The following is a 15,367-nucleotide window of genomic DNA, read 5'->3' on the forward strand; positions in this document are numbered from 1 at the left end:
ATGCAGAATAAACAGGGGAGGAATTTCAACTCCATTCTGGTTAAAAACAGAATAAAATAAAAACCTTACACTAGGAATGAGTACTTTTAACTTTTTAAGGCTGACAGAAACTATCTACAAAAAACCCAGTCAATTCTCATTATTCATGGGAGTTATTGTATAAAGTTGCTGCAAACACCGAATTAGCAAGTACTAAATCATTACTCCAAGGGGAAAATCCCATATTAGTTTCCTGAGAGCCTCTGTTAACATTTTTGTCAACCAATCAATGCATAACCTGTTCTCTGTGTGTTTAAGACTATATATATGATTCATTAACACTGAACTCACAGCCTACGAACTCTAACTCATGCCTAAACAAAGCCTGGGTAACACATCACTGTTTTCTTGCACTTAGGAGCACTAAACAGCACGTCAGCACTATACTTACAGGCCATTTTAAACAGCAAGATTACCAACAAATAAGATGCAAGGAACGTGGCACTAAGTAGATCAGGATAGTTTATAGTATGAGAGCTGAAATACAAAAGCAGAGCATTGCTTTGTTCAACCTCAGCTGGGAACATGTGCCCTGGGTGACTCCATTTTCTCACCACTCTGCACAACGTCCACAAATGACCTTGAAAATGTCCTGAATTTTGATTTTTGGAGAGTAGGCAACTTTGATAACACAGCATCTGAAAATAGCAAGAGAACCTACATCTACTACTTCATATTTGGTGGTGCAACATTAAAGGCACTAAAAAAAATAAGAACAAGTTCAAAATGCTTGCTATTACTTCTAATCAGTATTGTACTAGAGATGCTACCTAATGCAATAAGAAACAATTAAATGCCATTATTCAGTTCATATGGTCTACAAAACCACAAATCTCCTATAAATTGGAATTAACTTAGCAAGGTTATTAGACATGATTAATATAAAAATTCAATTATATTTCTATACCCCAGCAACAAGTTGGAAAATTTTAGGTGGCAAAGATAATTGTTTTTACAATGAAAAATGTAAGGGTCATAACTTGGGGTAAATCTTTAAAAATGTGAATGATCTTCGTGAAGAAAACTGCGAAAAAATTTTTTTGAAATGCAATAAGGAAGGTCTAGGTAAATGGTAAGCTATAACTTGTCCATGGACAGGAAGAGTTAGTCTCATAACGATGTTAATTCCTCCAAAATTGTCCTCTAGATTAATTTCATCCCAAAACCCTATGGGGCTCTTAACAGAATTTGAAAAGTGAATTCTTTATGTGAAAATGCAATGATAATCCTGAAGAACAAGATAGAAGACGTGCCTTATAATTATGTTGTCAGAAAATGGAATAGTATATACAGCAAAGAAAATGAACCAGATATATACATCAATATGAATGCATCTCAAAAAAAAAAAAGTTAACATTGAGCTAAAAAAATCATAGAATATGTGAAGTGAAATATTCCATTTTATGTATTTCGAAAACAGGGAAGTGATACTATTTTAGGGATACATAAACATGAGGCAAAACAATGAGGAAAAACATAGGAATTATTAACACAATCCAGAATAATGGTTGCAAAGAACTCATAATTTTTTTAAACTGAGTGGTGTATATGTAGGTGTTCATTTTGTTATTCAAACTTCTTACGCGTTATTCTCTTTGTGCATATTTTATAATAAAATAATTTAAAAGATGGAATGCTTAGGAAATAGTCATACTGAAACCCTAAAGAGTATATTAAATTTTGTCATGCTATTTTAGCTTTTAAAAACATGTTAACAACCATAAATGCAAAAGAACAGGAGAGATCCCTCATGAGTAGTCTACAAGTTTAAGACATTTAATTTTTAAATAAGAGGCACTTTTCAGCATTACAAATTAAATTCCCTAAACTGCCTACTGTCTCCATATTAAAATGCTTGTGCATGAACTACTGAGCATTCCAAATTGTTTATTTGGTGGGGCTGCTCCCAATCAACATTCTAGTTCTGGTGTTGCTTTATAGCCAGCGCAATTATTTGAAGGTTTTATTTAATAACAGAATGGAAAATTGAAATGTTAAAAGTGCTATGAATAATGATATGATGTATATATATCTCCTAAGACAAACTTCTGAAACAAATATAAAAATTGATATGGTAAAAGGGGGGAATCGTGTGTTTCCTGAATTTAAGTCAACTCTTCAAATACCAGAGGAAAGGAAATTAAAGAACATATATAAAATTGAGCAAAAACACATTAAAGGATGTACTTAGTAATTTCTGGGGAGGGAATGCCACTGCATAAAGTCTATTGTTTGACTTCTACATTTTATTTTCATACATTTTCAGGAACTCATTTGTCACTAAAATTGCAGACTGCCTTTTTTTTTTCATAACCAAATGTGTGATTGATTTATTTTTAGAGAAAAATAAAACTAAAGTTTTTCCAATAAAGGGGAGAAATAATATGAGATCATGTCCTGGTTACATGTTAATTATCACATTCTATACGATGTGGATGTGATCAACATGTATTCAATGATAGTATGAATAAACATTTGAGATTTAAAAATTATACCATTTGCCAATGCTGTAAATTCATAAATGTTGAAATAAATACCCAGAAATAAGTAAATTTTAAAAATTGAAGCTTTTGACAGTGTTTATAGATCAACCCAAATGGTACATATCAATAGTACAGCCAATAAATTGACATTACTGTTGGTTTCCACCTAATTTCTTCATAATATGGCTGTCTGGTGTTGCATTAGTGAAGATACTTCCTACAACCACATGGGTACCCCAGAGCCTATGACGAATCACTTTACAGCAGCCAAGATTATCCACAGAGAATCCTAAATGTCGATAGAGTTCATCTGTTTCAAAAAGAGTGTTGTTTGTATATGGTCCAAAAAATGCCAAACCAGATGATGGGTCAATAAAGTCAGCCCAATAGCCTTCAGCTCAAAGAGCATAGCAAATTTCCTTAGCGCCATTACTGAACTTTTCTAAAAGCATTTCTCTTTCATTTTCTACCTCTTCGCTCCAAACAGTCATATCATTCTTAGTTTTCTGTGTTATAGTGAGAATCATTAGTTTGTTGGTGGCTCCTTCTGGAAACAGGGACTCAAACTCTCTTCGCAGCAATTCTGGACACGTTTGGATCGCACACTCTACTTTAGCATTTGCAAAGTAAGTTTCTGCACTGCTGATTTCTTGTTCAACAGGTGCATTATTACCCTGAAATTCATTCACATACTGTGCCATCACAAACTCGTGCCTTTCACTTGATAAAGGTTCTGCTAGAACATCAGGTAAAGTTTTATGAAGTTGGCTTTTCTTTTGTGATGTAGTCCCATTGAGATGACAATCAAAACCTATGTTCCCAGGAAGCTGGAATCTCTCTGATCCTGAGGTCCAAATGGTCCCATAGTTTCATCAGGCCATACTGTTCGAGAGCATATATCTGGCGGTGCAGTGGCCACATGAGACTCATCAGAACCTGAAGATCCTGCAGTTGAAAAGGCTTTGGGACTGACAACCCTTTTAACTAAAGAGCAAAATCCCGGGAGATAGGAAACCAGTCTGGCTCTGTTACAGAGCACGGTGGCCATTTCTGGCGGGGAGGGTGGACGCCAGAGATCGTCCCTTCCGTGAAGCTCTATTCTGAGCGCAGCGGCCCCCAGACGGGCGCATTCGGAGGGTCTGACACAGTGGAAGCCGTCCATACCAGGCCCCGCACTTGCAGACTGCCTTATTGAGAGTAAGGTACCAAAAATAACTGATCCAATCACTTTCACTATTCTGTGATTAAACTTAGTTTCAAATACTGAAGGAAACAAAGCCAGGCAAAGCAAAAAATATAGTAGCAGCAGCAGAAAACAAAAATACTAGGCTAGAAGGCTTAGGCTTGGCTACAGTGTGTACCCTGTGTCCCATAGTTCATTAGTAAGTTAAATTGGATATTCTCTCAGATTTCTATTTATCACATTTAAAACTTTACCCCTTAAATAGTGCACTGTATTGCATTAAAATAACAGAAATAATTAAATAAATTAAATAATTAAAATAACAGAAAAGGAGGGCAGAAAAGGTGGTTTAGCGCCGCCTTCAGCCCAGGGCGTGATCCTGGAGACCCGGGATCGAGTCCCACATCAGGCTCCCTGCATGGAGCCTTGCTTCTCCCTCTGCCTGTGTCTCTGCCTCTCTCTCTCTCTCTCTCTCTCTCTCTCTCGTGAATAAAATCTTAAAAAAAAGAGAGAGAAAAGGAAAAAGTAATCTCAAAACATGTGAATGCTAACTGCCAAAGCTCGAAATACAAAGATAAATTTGTTGTATAGCACAACATACAAGTTTTTAAATAAAAGCTTTATCATATTTATCATATAAATATGGCTTTATCAGATATGCTACAAACAACAATCTGGTTTTAGAAAGTGGAGGGGCAAATGAGAGCATCTGTTTTTGTTCCATCAGGAATACACCATCCTAAGTGAGAACAAATAAAACTGACACATTTATATAAATGCAATTGTAAAATAGTATTTTATTATTTTTAATATAGTGCTGTAACATTTCATAATATTGCATACTGCTCAATTGTTGGTTTAGTTAGGCAAGAATATCCTCCCCTCATCCCGCTCCCCAATTCAGAATTTGAAGACACATTATCCTTGTAGAGCCCTAGCATATTGGCTCCTAATATGTCACATTTCATAAAACAGTAATGCTATGAACTAAAATGAGTAAAGGTTAACAATTACTTTGATTTCACAGTTTCACAAAGCAGCCAGTAGATAGCTGAATTCAGAACAGCTCACTAAGACCTTTATTAGTTACCTTTTCCATAATGTTCCTTTTCAGAAAAAATATGAGGCAAAGGTAATGCTTCTTTTAGTCCTTTATTCAATAAATCAACCTTTACCTTGCAAAAAAGTTTTACAGGTACCAAATGATGTTATTTTTGTGCCAGCAGATTTTGTTGTTTTTTGTTTTTGTTTTTGTTTTGCCTTCTTGTTCTGGTGCAACCAGTTAAGTGAAAAAAATGACACTAAAAATTTAAGTTCTAGAAACACCTTTAAAAATAAAACTTGTTAAAAACACCAGGCTACTGAGTCAAGTACTTGCAAATACAAAACAAGTAAGCATGATTGCATAGATTAACTAGTACAAATTAAAATTTAGACAAAATAAAACAATGAATTTAAATAAATGTAAAAGGTTCTTTCAAGTGTTTTTTTGATTTTTACATTAATGTTGCATGCATTTCCCCTTTTTACAGTATGTTTTAATTTTTTTTTTTTTTGGCACAGTTTCTATTCAATTTAAATATCTCATTAGGAGAGCAAGTTTAAAAAAGAATTTTTTTTTTTCCGTAAGGGTGAGTGAAGATTAATGAAATACATTTTGGAGCTTTTTAATAAATATTTTATTTGAAAAGAGTAGTCATATGTAAAAAATTTTTAATAACAAAGTATTTGCTACTCTTGATTCAATTAAGTCATCAGCATGTCAATAGCTGGTCTCAACTATTAGATACTCCCTCCTGAATTCAAATCTAATTAAATTAATTACCCAAATAACAGATCTAAGAAATTAAATATAATTTTATATTTAGATGCTTAAAACATGGCCATATTCTGTATTTAGAGATACAAGATTTGTTTTACTGGCAAAATTTAAAAATTGTCCCCTCAAAAATCATTTTTTATGTGTATGGGTGTATAGACATATATATATATTATTTTTCCTTCTATAAGAACTATTTGTTTCAAAGACTTAGCTTAGATAGTTATGTGACTACAGGGTCCTCAAAATAAAAGCAGGCACAGCTGGTTAGTTTATGAATTATGCTGCATTATCAAGTTCAATTGATTAGAAAGAGTGGAATACCCTGTTACCTGATACTTGGAACCATCTGTACCACAAAAAAATGTTTATCTCATAAATTCACCATCAATTTGGTAATTTTGGACAGAACTACCCTGTTCTTTTAAATATACATACCACAAAAAAAGCTTTTTATACTAAACTTTGTAACTTCCACTACAATAAATAGGGCACAGATACAATCCTCTACTTAACAATATATAAAAGAGGTTTGGCAGATACAGTCAGCATTATGGACACCATTTAAACCTGTATTTTAGGGCTGTAGGTTTTAAGTGTCTTGCCAAAAGCATAGTTTCATGATACATAATTTACAAAGTGTCATACAATTTAAAAGTACTCCTATATACATTTTCTTCTCGTAACATGCCTCTGATTTCCAGCAGAAACATTATAAATGCTATCATAAATGAAATCTTTCTTTACAGAATAGACTATGAATCATATCAAAAATGCTTTACCTCCCATCTTAAAACAATTGTATACTAATTTTTAAATAAGTATTTCAGGTATATAATTGGAAATGTAAATAGCCTGCATTTAACTATAAATGAAAAGACTGAGTTTCAACAGTACCATATCTGCTTGGAAAGCTCTACCAAGTACAGCACTGTGAGAATAACACACAGACACCATATACATATGCATCTATAAATAAATAATATATACTTTTTCTATTGAAACTTTTTTAAAAAGCTTCATGGTTTGAAGAGGTTTTTGCTGTTAATACATAAAACACATACATTATATTGACCAATCTGATACAAATGTAATTTAATACACTGATTTACAACAAGCAGCAGTATGGCCCTCTGATTATTATGAAAAATGAAAAAAAATCCATAATACATATTTCAACTATATCAAAGAATCCTTAACAATTTTCATTAGTGTCATCCTTTAGTGTCTAAGCATTAAGTCATTTATTAAAATTTAACACATAACAAGGTGATTTCTTCAGGATAATTTTGCCATTCAAGTACCTAAGTTTATCATTACACAAAAAGTGAAACTTTTCAATTACTGCTCTGAAAAAAATCAGAGAAAGAATTACAGTATTATTTTTGCTATGCAGCACTACTTTAGATTCATGATGGCATCTCTATCATGATGCTTTTTAAAATGAAGAGTGAAAAAATAATAAAACACTATTTCAAAAATGGTAGCATATTTGGTCAAAATACAAAATATACTAATATAATAGCATTTACATGTTAAAAACACAAATATTTAAATGTTGTGTAATCATTTTAATGTGTTCAACATGAAGAACAGCTTTTCTCTTCACAATTGCCACATTTTAATTGATTATCAGTACAATACTTCTATGTTTTATAAATAAATCTTACAGGTTTTTCCTGTTGTAATTTTTTTTTTTTGCAAAGTATAACCTACAGCACAGTGATTTATAATTTAAGGTAATAGATATTTTCACATTCTAATTTAGCTTTTACACTATTTCATGCTTCTGAAGCTTTTTTGTTTTTGCTTCAAGATAGAGGTAGATTTAGTAGATTGGGCATGTCAGACTTACTGCCAAATGCAATTATCAGCTGTACTGCTAATGTGCAGTTTCCAAGATGCTAGAAAAAATTCAGAACCATTATATGTAATACTTTACCAAAGTTCTCCTTTTCAAGCTTAAGTTATTAAATAATTTCATATGTATTTAATTGCTCACGAAATAGTTACAAAAAATAGATAAAACAAAAACACAAATATAGGTACACTAAAATAAAAACAAAACTATAATGAAAATTGCATCTGAATGGAAATTTTGTTTTGCTTTTTTTAAAAGTGCATCAACTTGTTTTTCTGTTCTAAGTAAAAACACATCAAACATTCCTACTGACATTGTAACAAAGAAGTGATATCTGAAATTACCCTTTGTAGCCATTAATTTTTCCCCAACAAGTTAAAGTTGAAACCCTTCCATTGGTGCTTCCTGCTGCTGAAAAACGAACTGCTGTTGACTTTCATCCACCTGAGGTACAATGCTTGGGTCATCTTCCTCTACACCAAAGTAATGTTCAATCAAATCAAAAGCCTTTTGGTAAATTTCCTGATTTTCATGGCTTTGCAAAAATTCGATTTTATCCAGACCTGTTATGTAAAACATATATATTTATACACACACACACACACACACACACACACACACATATATATTGTTATCCAGGTTTCATCAAATATTTGAACCAAAATACTGAACTAATAGGATCTGTCAGTCCATCAGCAATGGGGGGTTGTTATTTTTATCAAATCTTTGCATATGCTGATAGACAATACCACTTATGTTTTAAATTTCAAGAATGAGAACATAAGACAGTGTGGTATGAGGGAGTAACACAGGCTTGGGAATAAAAAGATCAAAGACTCCACCTTGCTATGATTTTGTCCAAATAAGTTTGGTTTCTCTAAAAAAGTTTAGAGAATGACAATTTCAGATTCTGTACTCCACAGGTCCTTTCCAGATTGATTTTGCTCTTTATAAAAACCACAAAAAGGGAAAAGCATCAAAACAAAATGAAGAAACTAAAAAGTGAGCAAAAAACACACACATTCTCTCAGAGAATGAGCCAGAGGAGATCAGTATGGAATAGAGTACTATTTACAAATCCAATGAAGCTACTGTATAATATACCAAAAGTACAAACTATAAGTGAAACTATTTTTATAAGATAAGCAGAATTTAGAGCACTCACTCTATTTTATTGCTTACAAGAAGAAAAATCTCCACTAAGTCTGGGTGATGCTGAAAATATTTTTCATTTAATTACAGATAAACCTCTTCAATTGTATTATAGCAGGATAGTACTGGAAGTTCTAGCCAGAGCAATTAGGCAGTAAAAAGAAATAAAAGGCATCTAGTTTAAAAAAGAAGTATCACCATTTGCAGATGACATGGTATTACATATAGAAAATCCTAAAGACTCCACCAAAAAAACTTAAAACGAATCAGTCAATTCAGTAAAGGAGCAGGATACAAAATTAGTACAAATATCTATTGCATTTCTATACACCAATAACTATCAGAAAGAGAGATTAAAAATAATCCCATTTACAAGTGCATCAAAAAGAATAAAATACGTAGGAATAAATTTAACAAAGGAGGTGAAACACTTGCACACTGAAAACTATAAAAAGGAAGGAATTGAAGATGATACAAATAAATGGAAAGATACTCTGTGCTCATGGAATGGAAGAATTAATATTGCTAAAATGTCTGAACTACCCGAAGCAATCTTTAGATCCAATATAATCCTTATCAAAAAACGAATGGCATTTTTCACAGAAATAGAACAAACAATCCTAAAATTTATATTGAACCACATAAAACCCCAAACAGCCAAAAGCAATCTTAAGAAAAAAACAATGCTGGATGCATCATACTCTCTGATTTCAAACTATATTACAAAGCTAGAATTCTCAAAACTTACTGGCAAAAAAGCAAATCAATGGAATAGGACAGAGAGGCCAGAAAGAAATACACATATAAAATCAATTTACTACAAAGGAGCAAAGAATGTAACATACAATAGGTAAAGAGCAGTGTCTTCAATAAATGGTGCTGGGAAAACTGGACAGCCACATACAAAAGAGAAACTGGGCCACTATCTTATACTGTACACAAAAACATGCCCTGAATGGATTACCTGAATTTAAGATCTGAAACCACAAAAGTACAAGAAAACATTGGTGATAAACTATTTGACACTGGTCTTGACATCTGAATTTGACACCAAAAGACAACAAAAGTAAAAATAAACAAGTAGGATTACATCAAAATAAAAAGCTTCTGCACAGCAAAGGAACCCATCAACAAAATGAACAGGCAATTTACAGAAAAGGAGACAATATTTGCAAATCATATAGCTTAAGGTGTTTATACCCAAAATATATAAAAGAACTCATACAACTCTACACCAAAAACAAGCAATCTGGTTAAAAAATGGGTAGAGGATCTGAATAGACATTTTCCCAAAGAAGAAAGATATCCAACAGGTACCTGAGAAGGTGTTCAAATCAGTAATCATTAGGGAAATTTAAATCAAAACCACAATGAAATAATCACCTCACATCTGTTAGGATGACTATTATCAAAAAGACTAGAAATAACAAGTGTAGATGTGGAGCACATGGGACCCTGGTGCATTGTTGGTAGGAATATAAATTGGTAAAGCCACTGTGGTAAACAGTATAGAAGTTCTTCAAAAATTAAACTACTCAAAAAAACCAGAACTACCATATAATTTAGAAATTCCATTTCTGGATATTTATCCAGAGAAAACAAAAATACTAACTAGAAAAGACATCTGCATCCCCATGTTCATTGCAGCACTATTTACAGTGGCATTTAAGGTATGTAAGCAACCCTAAGTGTTTACTGACAGATGAATGGATTTAAAAAACTAGTATATATGAATATAATAAAATATTATTCAGCCATAAAAAAGAATGAAATCTTACCATTTGTGACAACATGGATGGACCTTGAGGGCGTTACACTAAATAAAATAAGCCACACAGAGAAAGGCAAATACTATATATATAATATCACCTATATGTGAAATCCAAAAACAAAAAAAATACCAAATTCATAGATACAGAGAACAGACTCGTGGTTGCCAGTGGGGGAAGTTGGCAAAATGGGTGAAGGAGGTCAAAAGGTACAAACTTCTAGTTATAGATAAGTCATGGGGATAGAATGTACTGCATGGGGACTATGATGGTGATCCTGATCCTTTCACAATATATACAAACACTGAATCATGTTGCACACCTGAGACCAACTTGTAATGCTATATGTCAATTAAAAACAAAAAGACTTACTTATATGATACATTCTGAACTCACTGCTTACCATATGCTTCTTCAATGAGAGCACAGTATGGATTAATGCCTATCCCATTCTGCTTAGATTCTTGTTCTCCAAGACGTAAAATATTTTCAAGTCCATTTAAAGCCACTTGGACTATTTTAGAGTCCATAACAGTCAACAGGTCACAAAGTGGTTTAATGCAACCTAAAGCTACCAAATACCTTCAGAGTAATTGAAAAAAAAAGCAGAGAGAAAAAAAACACATTTAGAAAGACTTAAATGTTATTTATAGCAAATATTCTTCAGTGATGTTATATAAACAATTAAGAAAAATATTCTTATACAAACTCAAACATTAAAACATTTAATTTGCACTTACATAAGAACAAGAAAACTTTTTACTCTCCTATTCTCATTTAACACAATTAGCAATAAGTAATATTACAAATATTACAAAAATACACATGCAAGCAAATTGGTACTTGGGCCTGTTTTTGCACAGCATATGAATACTATGAATAGTGGCTTCAAGGTGCTTTCTTTTTTAAAATGTGAGCCTATGCACACACATTGGGGTCATATGGGAGGAGAGAGAAATAGGGAGAAGTGACATCGAAGTCAAATTTCCCACAAAAACAATCATAGCTGATGCTCTAAAATATCTCCTGTGTTCAGAAGCATACAGTAGGCTTCTAGGAGCAAAACAGCCTATGTTGTGAGTAATTTTAATAAACATTTCTCACAAAAGTTACTCCACTCATTTTTTTAAAGATTTTATTTATTTATTCATGAGACACAGAGAGGCACAGAGACACAGGCAGAGGGAGAAGCAGGCTCCCTGCAGGGAGCCCGATGTGGGACTTGATTCCAGGACCCTGGGATCACGCCTTGAGCCGAAGGCACATGCTCAACTGCTGAGCCACCCAGGCATCCCTTCCACTCATTTTTTAATACTCTGTTCTTTTATAGTTTTTAGCACTTCTTTTCCATTCTCTATAACATAAATAAAGTAACTGATTTATTTACTTGGCAAAAAGTCCATTAAGGCTAAAGGAAAAAAACATGTACTAAAGCCAGACTGCATGCAAGTTCCAACTGCATTCCTTATTAGTTGTATGACTTTGAGTGTTCTGTGCCTCAATTTCTCCATCTTAAAAACGGGGTAATAACAGTACCAAGCTCAGAGGGTTGCTGTAAAAATACAGTTAAGCATTCAAAAGTTAGTTTCCACTCTTCTTTTTTTTTAAAAAAAGTATATACCTTCATTAGAGTATTCACTTGCTATATTCTTTAATCAATATATTTGTTGAATAAATCTCACAGAGGTATGGAGTTAAAGGACAAAAAATATATGAAAGTATCTGATATTCTCCAGGCACTCAATAACTGAAATGAATTAGTACAACTGGCAATATCAAACATTCAACAAATATTATTGGTATGCATGCTGAAATTAATCTAAGATCAAGATTTCCTTCCATATATGTAGAATTAATGAAATGGCAAAAATGGCTAGAAAAAATAATGATCTCATTTTGGACACATGACTCATACCAATAAATTTAGGTAATAATATATAGACTAGACATAATAATGAAAACAAATTGAAAAAATACAACTATTTGTAGATGAACAAACTTTCGTTCACAAAGCAGATAAATATTAGTTTATAAAAAATGCAAACCAGAACAAAGGGAAGATCTTGTTTTATTACTCCTTATATTCATAATATAATGAGATTGAAATGTAATGGAAAGAAAGTGGAAAATAAAAAGCAGAAAAGATGTAATCAATATATAGAAATATGAATCTAAGACATCAAGATAATAGTATAAATGAAGGCAAAAAGACAAAGATCTCACAACAGGTATATTTCAAAATCCTCTCAGTGATTTGTAAAATAGCTAGTAGCTTGACTTCTTGTTTTATAAATTAAGACATAAATTAAACACTCTTTAGAAAATACCCTCTACAGTCACTTCCAGAAACTTAAAAAGTCCTGAGTTTCAGACAAATCCATAGAAGAAGATTCTGCAGGAAGTCAGACTTTTATATAAGTGCAAAGTAGAACCTTGCTATGGGGGAAAAGAGAGTAAAAGTACAAGATAAAAAGAAATTTAGGAAACAACTCTGGTCATAAAAGTTGATGATTACAAATAATAATGATAATAGCAGCTAAACTCAGCAGAGAACTTAACGTTCAGGCATCATGTTAAGCACTTTCAATATATGAATTCCATTTAATTATCAAGAAACTACCATAACTGATTATCCATTAACCAAATTCATTTGAAAATGTGACGCAACTGTGGATGATGAGACAGGTAAAATTACTTTGTCAAGGTCACACAACTTTTATTCAGGGAACAGGATTTGAAAGCAGCCTGACTTCAAAGCCCCTGTATCTACTACTTATGTTGTCAGTAAAAGAAACAAGTAAACAAATAACAAAAGACCTAGATTCAAAAACCAACTGTAAAAAAGAAAAAAGAAAAAAAGAAAACTAGTATAGAGAAAAAAAAGATACCACCTGCAGGTAAGGCTAACAACCAACTAGGAGAACATCACTATACAAACAAATGTCTATTTCAGTATTATTTTTAATTTTATTTTTAATAATTACTTTAAGTGAGTGGATGTTCAAACCAGCCATTCCTATATAATAAAGTTATATGTATGTGACTCTAATGATATACAAAATATTTAATGTCCATTATAGTATATTTTTTAAATTAATACAGACTGTTCTTTTTCAGATTTTTAATCTGAAATAGTCTGCCAAGGCAAGTGATGTTAATTATCCTTTACTGATGAAAAAAAGAAAAAAACCCTACTATGAATGAACAATATAACTGATGTAACAAAATGCTTTCATTTCACATTAAAAATGCACATTAAGGGACACCTGGGTGGCTCAGTGGTTGAGCATCTGCCTTCTGCTCAGGGCGTGATCCTGGGTCTGGGGATCAAGTCCCACATCAGGCTCTAGGGAGCCTGCTTCTCCCTCTGTCTGTATCTCTGCATCTCTATCTGTGTCTCTCATGAATAAATAAATAACATCTTTAAAAAAATAAAAAATAAAAATGCATACTAAACGGACTTAGAAATAATGTTTTAGTTTCATCAACAAATAAAAAGTATGTAGTACTTCATTTTGTTCTGTTCACATTTTTTTTTATTTTTTTTTAATTTTTATTTATGATAGTCACACAGAGAGAGAGAGAGAGAGAGAGAGGCAGAGACATAGGCAGAGGGAGAAGCAGGCTCCATGCACCGGGAGCCTGACGTGGGACTCGATCCCGGGTCTCCAGGATCGCGCCCTGGGCCAAAGGCAGGCGCCAAACCACTGCGCCACCCAGGGATCCCCTTCTGTTCACATTTGAAATCGAATAAAAAAACTCTGTATCACACCTTATTTGTTCTGGAGTGCCTCCTGATGTTGCATTAGTTATAGCCCAAGCTGCTTCTTTTCTGGTGCGAAACTCTGCTTTCTGAAGAATCTCAATCAAAACAGGAAAAATATTTGCATCTATAACAGCCTGAGAAGGAAAAATGATACAGCATAAACAACTCCAATGCTGTTTTAAAAATGTTAATAAGTAGAGAAATAATAAGACCCGTTGGCTTTAAAAGAGTTTTTTGGAAACACCTTTGGAAATCCTTCTAATCTTTCAATAAACTTTCATATACTTTCAAGATTGGAAAATATATTAATAGAATATAAACTTAAAAGGATGATAAACGTACAAGGTAAGATAACTTGATCAAAATGGATAAGTAATTTTTGATTCAAGTAGCCTAATAAGACTTTAAAAAATCATCACTTAAAAGCCTTGAGAGGAATATTATTACCTAACTTACTTAAAACTAATAAAAATCAATCTCTTTTTAAGACTAGTCATATGTATCTAGCACTGTGGGCAATTTTATACATACACACATCACACGATTCCTTACCAAACTACTATAAATAAATCTTATTATTTTGGAGGAGAAAAGGCCATGTTCTGTAAAATACTTTTCAAGAATCTTTTTAAGTAACACTAAAAAAAAAAAAAAAAAAAATCACTGATAATATGGTAACTTTTGTCCAAACTGACTTATGAGATCTTCCTGTTTTCTTAGATCTGAAAGATATTTACCTGAATCTGAGCTCTATTTCCAGCAGTGATATTAGAAACAGTCCAGCAGGCTTCTTTTCTTATTGATTCCTTAGGGCTACTCAACAAATGTAAGAGACATGGTAATGCAGAACAATTCAAGATTACCTGAAACAAAAATCAAAAATGGAAACAAAGTTTCATAGCAAAAAACTACACAAAGATAGACTAATTTAGAAATACAAAAATCGCTCATGAAAAACTAAATTAAGAAAAAAGAACTTCCTTTCAAAGTAAAACTTAGGTACTTGCTATCTTCTACTGTCCCATCTTGCCAAAACTTGTTGCAGTAAAGTGCTGTCAAACCACTAAAATGCAAATAAGCAGGACAGTCAGAAGTGTGTCCTTCAAGTTTACAAATATACTTAAGAATTCAATTGATACAAAAATTTCAAGATAGATTTAGTGACTGGTCAGAATCCAACTTCTAGTTTTACCAAATGAAATGATGAAAAAAAAATCAAATAGTTTGAAAGTACCTAATTCCATAACTGGTAAGACCTCAATGTGTAGAATAAGTACATTACTTTTCATTAAAAT

General features: G+C 32.6%; 2 protein-coding genes across 2 annotated transcripts in view; both read right to left on the reverse strand.

Annotated features, from left to right (window-relative positions):
- Window positions 1-2,600: 2,600 nt before the first annotated feature.
- Window positions 2,601-3,699, reverse strand: LOC112922767 (methylmalonic aciduria and homocystinuria type D homolog, mitochondrial-like). The gene is given in 2 exon segments (XM_026002429.2): window positions 2,601-3,358; window positions 3,361-3,699. Coding segments are annotated over 2 exon segments (1,011 nt in total). The 5' UTR covers window positions 3,685-3,699; the 3' UTR covers window positions 2,601-2,671.
- A 783-nt stretch (window positions 3,700-4,482) lies between these two features.
- Window positions 4,483-15,367, reverse strand: part of KPNA5 (karyopherin subunit alpha 5) — a 42,771-nt gene continuing 31,886 nt past the window's right edge. Inside the window, exons 11-14 of the mRNA XM_026002430.2 lie at window positions 14,810-14,935; window positions 14,079-14,206; window positions 10,710-10,888; window positions 4,483-7,948 (exon numbers count right to left, since the gene is read on the reverse strand). Of these exons, the coding sequence (XP_025858215.1) occupies window positions 7,761-7,948; window positions 10,710-10,888; window positions 14,079-14,206; window positions 14,810-14,935 (621 nt within the window). The 3' untranslated portion in view covers window positions 4,483-7,760. The remainder of the gene's footprint in view (window positions 7,949-10,709; window positions 10,889-14,078; window positions 14,207-14,809; window positions 14,936-15,367) is intronic.

The sequence above is a fragment of the Vulpes vulpes genome, chromosome 1 (assembly GCF_048418805.1).
Source record: "Vulpes vulpes isolate BD-2025 chromosome 1, VulVul3, whole genome shotgun sequence".
Classification (NCBI taxonomy): domain Eukaryota; kingdom Metazoa; phylum Chordata; class Mammalia; order Carnivora; family Canidae; genus Vulpes; species Vulpes vulpes.